Source organism: Podarcis bocagei, assembly GCF_964188305.1.
Source record: "Podarcis bocagei genome assembly, chromosome: 1".
NCBI classification, from domain to species: Eukaryota; Metazoa; Chordata; class Lepidosauria; order Squamata; family Lacertidae; genus Podarcis; species Podarcis bocagei.
The window spans coordinates 61,449,215-61,462,074 of NC_138125.1; the positions used below are offsets into that span (position 1 = coordinate 61,449,215).

Consider the following 12,860-nt stretch of genomic DNA (forward strand, 5'->3'; position numbering starts at 1 on the left):
ATAGTAAAATTCATGTTAAATTGCTGTTTCAGGGGTTGTTTTTAAAAGTGTGGAATGGATTAATCCGTTTTGCATTACTTCCTATGGGAAAGTGCGCCTTGGGTTTGGAACGCTTTGGTTTTGGAGCAGACTTCCAGAACGGATTATGTTTGGGAATCAGGGTACCACTGAATAATTTGTGATGCATGTATGAGAGCCATTATTTAAATTCAGCTTCTCCACCTCCACCTTTTTTAAAGTCTACTATCTCCAGAAGTGTGTGTGTGTGTGTGTGTGTGTGTGTGTGTGTGTGTATATGCTAGAAACAGGCTAATATTAGCCCTGAAAGGAGAAGGAATAAAAGAAATGGGATGAGGCATTGTTACATATGCATTTTTAAGTCAACATGGGCTTAAAGAGACCGACATTATATTTGATGATTTGGCATGTGTAAGGTGACATTAATTTTCAGCAAAGGAAGAAACAGTGGGATTTCTAACACTGCTTGGGTGTGATTGGCAGAAGCAGGTGTTGGGAGGTTTGTGAAAAACCATGTCCTTTAAAAGTGATTGTGCGTATATCCCAGCAGGGCAGCCAAGTTACGGTAATCTGCTGCAGCAAAGCCATCAAAGTCTTGTGGTATTTTAAAGACCTAACAGCTTTACATGTATCTTTATTGGGCCATCCTCATAAAATACATTTGTTGACTGAAAAAAAGCACCTTTGTTAAACAACTATTGCCTCATCTGAGACCAGGAGAACAGACCAGGTATAGCCTTAGCTGATAGGAAGGATAAACTGCTCTCTAGTACAAAAGCAGTAGCAAGCAACTAATTGGACTGCCCAAAAATAGATTATCAGGAGAACTTTATGTTCCTTCTTTATCTTGAAGACACACAGTGAGGACATTAACAAAACACTAAACTTCTGTCTCTGAATTCTTCTTTGCAAGAGAACAAAAAAGGGAGACATACACAGAGAGCCTATCTAAGTCAGGTGGGGAACCTGTGGCCCTGTGTTGTTGAACTCCAGTTCCCATCTCCTCCAGCCAGCATGGCCAGGGGTCAGGGATGATGGGAGTTGCAGTTTAGCAACTTCTGGAGGGCCACAGATTTGCCAGCCCCATGGCTGGCACAAGACTCCAGGTGGTCCTTGGTATGGCACTTCCCATAAAATGACTGGGCCATACTTCAGGGAAAGCCTTCTTTAGTAGCAGGTAACCTTAAGCCCCATGTTTTTTCACTTTTGCAAGCCTCTAGTTACACGAAGCAGCTCTCAAGCTGCAGGATCATTAAAAAAAAAAAAGATCAGGTTCAGAGGCTGGTTCTTAATTGCTGACCCTTCAAAGGGGATAAGTAAAATCTTATTTACTCATTCCTAATCCTTTGTGTCTGAAAACAATTAGAATTAAAGTAAGAGCCAAGTGCACATAAGGACTCACCACATGGATATTGTTGCCCTCCCGCAGCTCAGCCACTCTTTCCACACAGCAAGCCATTCAGGGGATGGATTAGGCAGGAGATTTTGCCTACACCACCAAAAGAAACTCTCTTTCACTTATGGTCTGGGACAGAATCCTTCCATCAACTCTGCAAACTGCTGCATGCAAATAGGCTGCTGCTGCTGCAAAGAACCAGACACTGCTGGGAGTGATTTAAAATGTATTGTGTGGCCCATACTGTACACACTTACCGGAGTCAAGTCTATGGCACTTTTGAGGAGAAACGCACAGGATTTCATTGATAGTGGTCATTTTGTGTGACCACTAGATCTGTGGGTAACAGTTTCACAGCTATGTGTACCTGCAAAATATAAATTCTGGTACGCATTGCTCTGGCCCTCATTAGACAATTCCTCACACAGTGCATAGTTAAACTATGGAACTCCCTCCCACAGGAGGCACTGGATAGCTTTAAAAGAGGATTATACAAATTCATGGTGGTCTGGGCTATAAATCGCTACCACCCATTATGGCTATGCAATGCTTCTGAATACCAGTTGCTGGAAACCACAATCTGGTTTCCCACAGGCATCTGGTCAACCGCTGTGAGGACAGAATGCCATACCCGCCAACATTTCTCTGATGAAAATAGGGACGTCCCATTCCAAAATGATAATTTTACTATATGTACCCCACACATCTTACTGGGTTGCCCCAGCCACTCTAGGCAGCTTCCAACACATATAAAAACATAGAGAAACATTAAACATAAAAAAACCCTTCCCGATACAGGATTGCCTTCAGACAGCTCAGGATTCGGATAACTCCATACCCTCCAACATTTATCCAATGAAAATAGGGACATCCTAAGGAAAAGTGGGATATTCCGGTTCAGAATCAGAAACCGGGACGGCTATTCTAAATTAGGGTCGTCCTTGGAAAATAGGGACACTTGGAGGGTCTGGAATGCTAAATTAGATGAGTCATTGGCCTGACCCAGCAAGCTCTTCTTATCCTTTTCTTCTAGAAGGCATAAGATTATTCTTAAGATGTTTATCACAGAATACATTTTTTAAGCCTCTCAGGATCTCTCACGATTTCTGTTCAGCAACCATATCTCTCAAACACATTGCCCCCGCCCCCCAAAAGTGTGGTTTGCCATTTCATGAGGGCTTTGAACTCTTATAATCTAGCACTGCAGCATACACCACCCTAATCTAAAATACGCAAACACTTGCAGTGAGACTGTATCAGCTATGACATGATGATGAAACAGTGCGGTGTTCACACCAGCTAGCACAGGTGCCACATTAAGGGAAAATGTGCTTGTTTCAGTGTTCACTAGCTGATAAATTAAGGCTTAGATCCAGCCCCTCTCCAAGTTCTCTCTCACACCCTCTGCATAGCTCCTACCTAATTCCATGCCCCCATTATGTACACCAGCCACTTCCTCCTAAGCAGAGACAAAGGCAGAAGGCACTTATATCCTTTCTCCGACCACTGCAGCAGCAGATAAAGGCATCTCTTTACCCAAAAGGCTATTTTTCCAGTCAACAAACTTATGAGATGAGCAAACCAAAACAGCCTTCCAAGTTGCCACAAGGCTTATTGTTTTTAGTTCAGCCAAAAACTCTTTTGCTCATGCCAAGATATAAGAAAATGGCAGTGAGGCACCGAAGTAAACGAAGTCAGTGCCTCTGTTTCTGTTCACAATGGGAGGGAAAGAGGGTTAATGAGCTTTTTGCCTATGTCTCAGCTCATACATATGGGCCAACATTGCTGGCTATTCTACCCTTATTCAGCTAAAAAATATAGCCCTCGTTAAAAATTAGCTGGCCTCCAGGCCCCTAAAAAAAATCAAGAGAGACTATTTCATTCCCCTTTTCCTATAATTTTGGCCACACACTTGCAAGACACAGATGACACTGTGAACCTTAGTGCAAGTAAGCTAAAAACAGTGAGGGAGAGCCAAGAGGAGAGACTTGTGGAACTTTCAAAAGAATCTAGCTTTATATGAATCTTAAGTGTCTCAGAATGCAACGTATTTTTAAAAAATGTAATGAGGTCAATTCCAGGAAGACAGCATAGCCAAACAATGGTGTCACATGACCACCTTATGACTTACAGTCTGTGTAAGTGACTGTGGAAATTTTGGTGGGAACACTTGGTCACAGTCTCCTGAAGCAAACATTTCACACATCTGGGCTATTCTTAAACATAAAAGACCCATTTCATTTTTTCCCCCTTCATATTTCTGGCACATCACCTCTTAAACATTTTTGACAAGTTTTTTATTTGATGAAGACCAAAAAGCAAATGAATATGAATGACTGCTTCCATATCCCAGCTCTCCAGGCATTAAATATGGAAGAAGCAGAGACAAAAGTCCTTGCCAGGTATGTGTGCCAATTGCATGAGGTACCTGCAGGTCCCAACATACAAGGGTGCCTGGCTGACTGCAGAGGTGTCAGTGTAAACGCAATCAACATGGGGATGTAGACATGTGGAGGAGGTGTGCAGGTGAAAAGCAAGGACCAATTTGAGCATTACAGACTGTGCACAGCGGTTGCTAAAATCTGCGTCTGGCATTTAAAGCCCTGTTACACCTCTGTAACATCAGTCCCCAAGAATTTGAAAATGCCCTTCTCATGTGTTGGCCTAATACACGCATGGACCAATTTCACTCACAACATTAAGTATGACCCTGGGGAGACGCTATTTGGAAGCCATCCCAATAAGGCCTGCAGCATTTCAATGGGCCAACTTATGAGTGTTCATATGTGGAGTTACTTGGGAGGGAGAGTATTATGGGTACAGGAACCGCAAAGCTTTTCAGACATTCCAAACCTGTCTCCTCCTGTCAAAGTAACTCCACTGTCTTTTTTTAAAAAAGTGTGGCAAATAGGCAAGTATGGAGCGTGATGGTTTAGAAGCCACAGATTAGTTTCTACACAATTCTACAAGGGACAAGAAGACCATTCAGGCCAAGAATGGGCAACCCTGAAAAGACGGAGTTTAGTTTAAATGGGAGCTTTGTTATTCATCATCTCTTTTCTGTTTATGTACATATTATGAACAAACAGACATATTCTATACCATCATCTCTCAGTGGGTTTTGAAATGCTTTTCGAGTCTCCAAGCTCCCCACTCCTACTGTGAGAACTTGGCTCTTTTCTAAATCTTCAGTTGTTCCACACTCTTGCCCCGTTTCCTGTGTGTGGGGAGACTTGCACAACCATGTTCTGCCAACACAGAAGTTTACTTAAGCACAAAAACTCTTACCTGATTCCCCCCCCCCCCAAGCCTATTGGTAAGCAAAACCTTCTACATAAATTCTCTGGAAAAGTCCAGTAACAAATTGTTTTTCTTCAGAATTTGGTTGTCCAGTCTACAATCCCTGGTGTTCATACACAAATAAGGCCATGAACCGAATTCATACCCACTGTGGAGAGACTTTCCTTTTGTCTCCAAAGCATATGATGTTTTCTTGCACACTATATGGTGTTCTAAAGCCTAGTTCTTACAGAGGTGAGTCTGGGTTGAACCAATTTTTAGTGGAAATGAAAAGCTAAGGGACAGAATAGGGCAGGCAGATGGTTAGAGTAGGTGGGAAAGAGAGATGTGGCTGTGCTGGCAGCCAGAGATGAAGCACCTGGGAGCCAAATCAAGCCACCAGTCCTGTCACTAAAAGGCAATAACTTATATGCTAGCCTCTAACTACTATGTAAAGTTCATCAGAGATAAGCACTGTAACATAAAAATGGAGGCAGATGGGAACTACCCTAGGTAGCAATGCAAAAATGCAATGCAGGGGCAAGCTCTCAAGGGTTTTAATGTTTAACTAAATTATTAAATATCAAAAGTGCCAAGCAAAGAACCCAGAAGTCCCTGTTTAGGCCATTCTGACGTCAGCAGGATTATATCCGTGTTTAAAGTTAATCACATACTCCACTACCAGGCTTAATCAGGGCCTCTATTTGCTGTCCTAGCCACCAGACCAGAGCAGTTAAACCTATGTAAATAACAAAAAATATGAAAAATAAAAACAGAGCCAATTATATTCATTAAAATGTGAATTTATTGCACAGTAAAATGAAAAAAAAATCATTTTTCACGTCCACATGTGCCAGTGACTGTAAAATTTTATGATTTCAGTTCAACAAGTTAAAAGAGAAAAATCATATGCAGACTGTTCATTAGAGGAGCAAATATTTTCCCAAACTACAGATTGAGTTGCTATGACTGGTGTTGGTCATATTAATTATTTCCATATATTCCAATGGTTTCCAAGTATTGAACATTTTATGTTTCATCCAAAACCTCAGACACAGCTACTACTCGTGTTCTAAAAGTTGCCACCCCAGCCAGAACACTGCAATAAATCCAGGCAACTTAAATGGCCAAATCATATTATATGACCCGTAAGTAACCAAAGTTTTGGAACAGTCATCCAAGATGTTGTTGATCCATCTTAAATCTTTAATGTATACAAAAAGTGCAACTGAATTATTACTTTGTTGGTCTTAATTCTGCACATGTTACTGATTATAGTGAAGAGTCTGACCAACTTTAGAATTCGTAAACTTGGCGCTTCTATCTCACAGGTTCATGATAGCAAGAGCAATTTCTTAGAAAATAGACTGATTCAATTCAATTCTGCAATTTTATTCTGCGTCAGTGCTTTTTCTTCTTTTCTGTTTAAACATTTAGTTTAATTTATTTTTGGTGATTGTTGATTTTTCTAAAAAAAATAAAAGCTATTGATTTTAAAAAAACAGCTGAGACTGTCTCATGTCAAACTGTGGAGAGGGATGATTCAAAACAAGGACTAAAATGCCCTTCATAAAGAGACAATCAGAAACCAAGAAAACATACTAAACTGTGTAATTGGAACAATTTTATAATCATAATCATACTTTATGTGTTCAGTTTGAATAGTTTACTACTGTTGATATTACAGTAACATAAATCAGTAACATAATCAAAAATAATGATGAAAATAATTCAGGGAACCTGCAGAAATTCTGATCTTCAAGATATGAACAAGAGTGAGAGGAATCAAGCCACATCTTCAAGCTTGGAGTTCACTCCCTTGGATTCTACTTTTGAAACCTGTAAATCAGAAGTTCAAGCAACTATTTAACCTTTCATCAAGATCCAGGCAGGACAAAACTCCAATTAAGAGCTGAACTATACGTTATGCACAAATAACTGCATCAACTCCCCAACCCTTGTGGCCTTTTCTTCCAAGAAAAAGTGGAACAGAATCAGCAGGTGGGGTTCTTAGTCCTTCCAGCCCACGGCTTCTCTACATTGTCTCCTGAAAGCTTGTCACGTAACACACTTTGCTTGGAAGACAAACATACCTCAACCTTCAGTTTAAAGCAGGGAACCTGGAATATCTCCCAACAAACAGATCTGCTTGTGGATAAAATATCACAACCAGTATTCCAAGCAGCAGGGAAACAAATTGAGAAGCACAGAAATGATTTTGTGAGTCAATGGACCCAATATGCTGTTCCAAATGGCAGTCTGGGGTGCTTCCTTGTGAGCAGAACTACTGGTAGAGAAGGCAAGCAAGCACCCCAGGCTGTTTGGCATAGCAGGCTGTGGCAATTCCTCTTGCATGAAAATAGCTTAACACATATCGCAAAAGCTCTGCCCTGTCTGTTCTCACCAAGGGACACTAAAAAACCATATAACAGTGGTCCTGAAAGACCTACATTGGCTCCCAGTATGTTTCTGAGCACAATTCAAAGTGTTGGTGCTGACCTTTAAAGCCCTAAACGGCCTTGGCCCTGTATACCTGAAGGAGCATCTCCACACCCATCGTTCAGCCCGGACACTGAGGTCCAGTGCCGAGGCCTTCTGGTGGTTCCCTCCCTGCAAGAAGTGAGGTTACAGGGAACCAGGCAGAAGGCCTTCTTGGTAGTGGCGCCCAACCTGTGGAACGCCCTCCCAGCAGATGTCGAGGCAATCTTAAAAGACATCTGAAGGCAGCCCTGTTTAGGGAAGTTTTTAATGTTTGATATTTTATGGTGTCTTTAATATTCTATTGGGAGCCGCCCAGAGTGGCTGGGGAAAAGCAGCCAGGTGGATAGGGTATAAATTATTATTATTATTAAAAGAAAACACCTTTATCCTCTTCAGGTCCCATAATAGTCACTATACATGCCCCTTCGTCATGATGAGCATGTTCCCAATGAGCCACAGTTTCCACACTAAATGGGTACTTGCTTTCAACATTTCATAGGGCTATAGTGGCGACACATAACTGGTGCTCATACTCTAGTGGTAGGAAATGGACTAGCGTTCAGGATCTGAGCAGCTGCAATTGAAATTGCTGTATCAGGATGTCTCCCTCTCTCCTGCCCAGCAGAGTTACATCCCTTAAAGTCACTTCATGGCTCTGATGGGAAGAGAGCAGAGCAGTCTTTCTACGGCATCCCAAGGACCACGAGAGAGGCCTAGAAATGGTTTGGTGTGAAAGCGTGCACCTCGCTCACACCAACAATTCAACTCTGTGCCAGTTGTGGCCTTCAAAGGGACACTGGCAGGGAAGTAGCCAGGAGTGAAAAGGGAAATGCCAAGAGTTGCAGGGGTCTGGAGCTTTAGCCCCAGAAACTAGCTGAGTAAGTGAGTGGGGCAGGGAATGGGAAGAGGGATCCTGGACCTGCAACACAAATCATTCTGGTGTTCTGTCATGGATGCTTTAGCTGAGATTTCTGCATTGCGGGGGGCCGGACTAGATGACCCTTGGGATCCCTTCCTACTCTACAATTCTAGCCTCCTGAATACATGATATATTAGGAATGTCATCCTTCCTGACAATTCAAACTGCTTAAGTTGAGCAATCCGGCTGCCAGCATAACACTTGTGTGCAGTCCAAGCTCCACATAAGGCTGCAAGACCTGGCAATATTGCCTAGGCATCTGGCAAAGGCTAATGACTACACCAATATACCGGGTAATTAGATACTTAAGCCCCGATTAATCATGCCCATAAATTATTACAGGCACAGAAAGATTTTAAAAATATGACCCCGCAATAACATCCAAACGAGCTCTCACTGAAGCTAGTAAGGTTCCCCCCCCCCCCGCACCCTTTTGACTTCAATGAGACTGGGTCAGGTCTACGTTGTGGAAAAAATGATGGAAAAACAATACAAAGCTTAAAAGAAAGAAAGAAAAGAAGCAGGGACCACATGGCATCTTTTATCTTGCGTTTCCAGGAAGTCAGATACTATTACAGCATGTCTGGCATTTCAGGGAGGTGGGAATTAGTATTTTATTGCATGCATAAACATACTATTAAAGGCAACCAAGGTGTAAAAATCTTTGGCAGGGAAAATGTGAAGGTGTTAACATTCCTCTGTCCAGCAAAAGAAAATACATTAAAATAATGTTACGGCTGTGACTGAAGACCACAAGCAAGTCATAATTATGATGCCTGCTTGATCTTTTCCATACCTTCTAGTACCTTGCCTTGGAACAGAACCATATCCAGGTCTAAAACTCCACTGATCAGGCTGAATGCTGCAGCAAAGCAGGACTTCAGCTACGAACCTAATGAACCTTGCTTTGGGCAAGAAAGCCAGTTCAAGCCCCACAAAAGCTTATTAATTATTATTATTATTATTATTATTATTATTATTATTATTATTATTATTTAAATCAAGGCCTTGGCTGGGGTAAGCTCCCATTTATCCGGGTGTCAGAAATCGTATTGCAAAAGACAGAGGCAAAGAGGGAGCATGGCCATGAATGCCCACCACATTCATTACAGGTAAATTCAGGAGGGAGCCTAAGCTTTGCAACCTACATGTCTTCTCCCCACTCATGTACCCAAAATTGAAGGCTACATAAAGCTATCCATTCTGCCTGTACTGGAGGGGATAGACAATGGCTCAGAAGCTTCCTCACCCAATGGTCCCCACAAAGGAAAAGCAAGTTAGGAAATGCGCTTGGGACCCCTTAAAAGAGGTAGTTTTGACATCCACAGACATCAACCTTTGGTCCGAAAGCTAGATAGTTGTAAACAAATCCCATTACAGTGGTGCCCCGCAAGACGAATGCCTCGCAAGACGGAAAACCCGCTAGACGAAAGGGTTTTCCGTTTTTGAGCTGCTTCACAAGACGATTTTCCCTATGGGCTTGCTTTGCAAGACGAAAATGTCTTGCGAGTGTTCCGATTTTTTTCCGCTCCCCCCCCCTTTTTCTAAGCCGCTAAGCCGCTAATAGCCTTCTAGCCGCTAATCCGCTAAACCTTTAATAGCCGCTAAACCGCTAATAGCGCTAATCCGCTAATAGGGTTGTTTCGCAAGACGAAAAAACCGCTAGACGAAGAGACTCGCGGAACGGATTAATTTCGTCTTGCGAGGCATCACTGTACTAGTGTAGGCTTGAACAGTGAGGAATCTGGACTACAGACCCCCCCCCTTTTTTTTTAATCCCTGGCCATGCTGTCTGGGGCTGATGGGAGCTAGAGGGCCATAGGTTTTCCACCTCTCAGCTAAACTGCTGTCCATGGACCCAAGAAACCCAGATTCCAATCCCTGCTTGGCTATGAAATTTTATGGTAACATCTGCCATACTGACCAACCTCAAGAGAAAGGGTGCCTATAGATGCACAAAAGAATAGCTCGTACATTAAATGAACTTCTGCTTGCTTATAAGGGTCTCCATAACACTTAACTACTTCAATATTTTGACATCCATTTCTATAGAATATTTTAGCTCCTTGTAATGGACACTGCTTTCTCTCTACTGGAGATGTACATTACTAACCACACTTCCATTATACATATACAGTGGTACCTCGGGTTAAGTACTTAATTCGTTCCGGAGGTCCGTTCTTAACCTGAAACTGTTCTTAACCTGAAACACCACTTTAGCTAATGGGGCCTCCTGCTGCTGCCGTGCCACTGGAGCACAATTTCTGTTCTCATCCTGAAGCAAAGTTCTTAACCTGAGGTACTATTTCTGGGTTAGCGGAGTCTGTAACCTGAAGCGTATTTAACCCAAGGTACCATTGTACTGAGTATATTATGCATCACCATGATGTCAACAACTATGGAAAGCCTTTTGCCCTCCAGATGTTGAGCTACAACTCCCATCTTCCTTAGCTATGGACTAGGCCTAGGGGGCGATCAAAGTTGCAGTTAGCAACATCTGGAGGGTCAAATGTTCCCTGCACTTGGGCTCTGATGCTAAATAAAGAACAGGCTCCCACTTACCTGTTCATCTATGCACCTGAATTGCCAGGACCAGGCGGTATTATAAAGAAAGGGCCTCAGATCAAAACGGTTGTCATCAGGGCTATAGTCTGCTGCATGGTAGGATGGGGTGAGAATTGTCATTTTGTGTCGATTGATAGAATACATTCGGAAGAAATGCTTAACCTTGGACGCCACCTGGTGTACAACACACAAAATTTCAGAATAAAACAACCTGAAGGTGCTTCACAACCGCAATCAGAATCCCAGATTGGAAAAGGGCTCTTAAAAGACGGGTCTTTTTAGTATAGCATACTAGATGCAGCAAGAGAATGAGAATACACATCAGAATATGTATCAGAACATACTGATACCAAGCTTCCTCAATCCTGACTTGGCAAGATGTCTGAATTATGCCACTGCATCTCTCAGGGTTGAATTGATATTTCACCTTATATATTATTGGTAAAATTTTAACAATCTATAAAGTTCTTGAGCCTCAGTATCTGTGCTGAAGGGCCTGCCAATGACATGTGCATAAAAAATGGCCTCTGTCCAAAATGGTGGCCAAATTCTGTCTGGCACACACAGAAATAGAGAAAGTGTCCAACTCACTCCCAAATTCCCATAATGCATCAATCTTGGGCCAATTAATTGATAAAATTGTCTTCTTCCAAATACTCATCAACCTCCTTTATTCTGAATATATATAGTCCTCAATAGGAATGGACACATCAGTCCATTTCCAGCCTGTGTCAATTTCTCATATATATTTATAAATCAGTTCTATTCTGTTTCCATAATAATCTGCTATTTTAAAAATATGTTTTTACAAATAATGTATTTAAATATGCAATAAAATGCAACTTTAAATATGTATTTTATCTTAACATACACATTTTAAAATACATTTCATCATAAAATATGCATTTTTAAATGAATTGTGAAAGATAATTATATTCTAATCAATGTATTAGTTTGGGAGGTGAGAATTAGGTCCTGCATTTGCTTAAAAATGCAGACCAAATGGAATTCTCTTCCTCCTCTACACTCAAAAGAAAACGACAACCTCAAGTCCTTCTGCCATTAAGCTTTTCCTACCGCTGACAATTTCATTGCTGCAGCCTTTGAGCACCATGCCCAACATTAGCACCCTGCCTGCAAAATATCATGTCACTCATCTCCACAGCATCCCAACTCCCAACATGGGACAAGAGTTCTCATTACCTCTCTTGGAGTACAAATATCTTTCCACATTGTGATTAGCTTGCAAAACATAGTGTACGGTCCAGACTTGGCTATTTTCCTTAGTTTGCCATATACAGAGAGTTCAGCATACGTCATCCCCATGTCTTCCTGAAATCACATAGATTAAGATAAAAACCGTGAATTCCTAAGGAGCCACCATCAACCGAATCAGACCCATGGTACACGTAGCCCAGTTATCATCTGTTCTGAAGCTTGGAAAAGAGACTTTTCTTTATACACAGCAGAATAAAAAGCAAATTGAATGCTCCTTCACGTATAGAAGCAACTCTTGTCATTTTTTAAAAAACTAGCAAGGCAGAAAGAATTATTCCCATCCAGCCAACATTTGGCTTCACTGGATGTCAACAAGTTTCTGAGGGAGAAAACCACTTTCTCCATAGCATGCCTAATTTTCTTATCACGTCACCTCTTGCTCACTTTTTCTCTAAACTAAAAATTCCCCAATTCTGCAACTTTCCCTCATAGGGGAGTCGCTCCATCCCTTCGATCATTTTGGTTGGCTTTTTCCGAACCTTTTCCAACCCTACAATATCCTTTTTAAGGTGAGGCGACCAGAATTGTACACTGTATTCCTGAAGGAGGTGTGGTGTAAATTTGCATGATGGCACTGTGATGTTGGCAGTTTTCTTTTCAACTCCTTTTCTATTGATCCAGAGCATGGAATTTCCCTTTTTTCACAGCTGCCACAAACTAACTCAGAGCTGTCAGACCAAGCCTTCTCGGCTGCGCAGAAGCTTCCCTCACTGACATCATGTCCAATGCAAGATATTATAATTGAGATGCCTTATTGGTTTGCTGGAGAAATAATTGAAGGAAAAGATGTGATGTTTGCACATTTGCATTGATTTGTTTGTACTGCATAAGTCACAAAACCAACACATAATGTAGAGTAATCAGGAACATTAAACAAACAAACAAGGAAAAAGCAGCTACACATCAGGCTTCCAAGGGGTTTTT

General features: G+C 41.7%; 1 protein-coding gene across 1 annotated transcript in view; it reads right to left on the reverse strand.

Moving 5' to 3' along the window:
* Positions 1-6,069: 6,069 nt before the first annotated feature.
* The window catches only part of NADSYN1 (NAD synthetase 1), a 29,022-nt gene continuing 22,231 nt past the window's right edge, over positions 6,070-12,860 (reverse strand). Inside the window, exons 19-21 of the mRNA XM_081164748.1 lie at positions 11,862-11,990; positions 10,656-10,832; positions 6,070-6,532 (exon numbers count right to left, since the gene is read on the reverse strand). Coding sequence (XP_081020874.1) covers positions 6,479-6,532; positions 10,656-10,832; positions 11,862-11,990 — 360 coding nt within the window. The 3' untranslated portion in view covers positions 6,070-6,478. The remainder of the gene's footprint in view (positions 6,533-10,655; positions 10,833-11,861; positions 11,991-12,860) is intronic.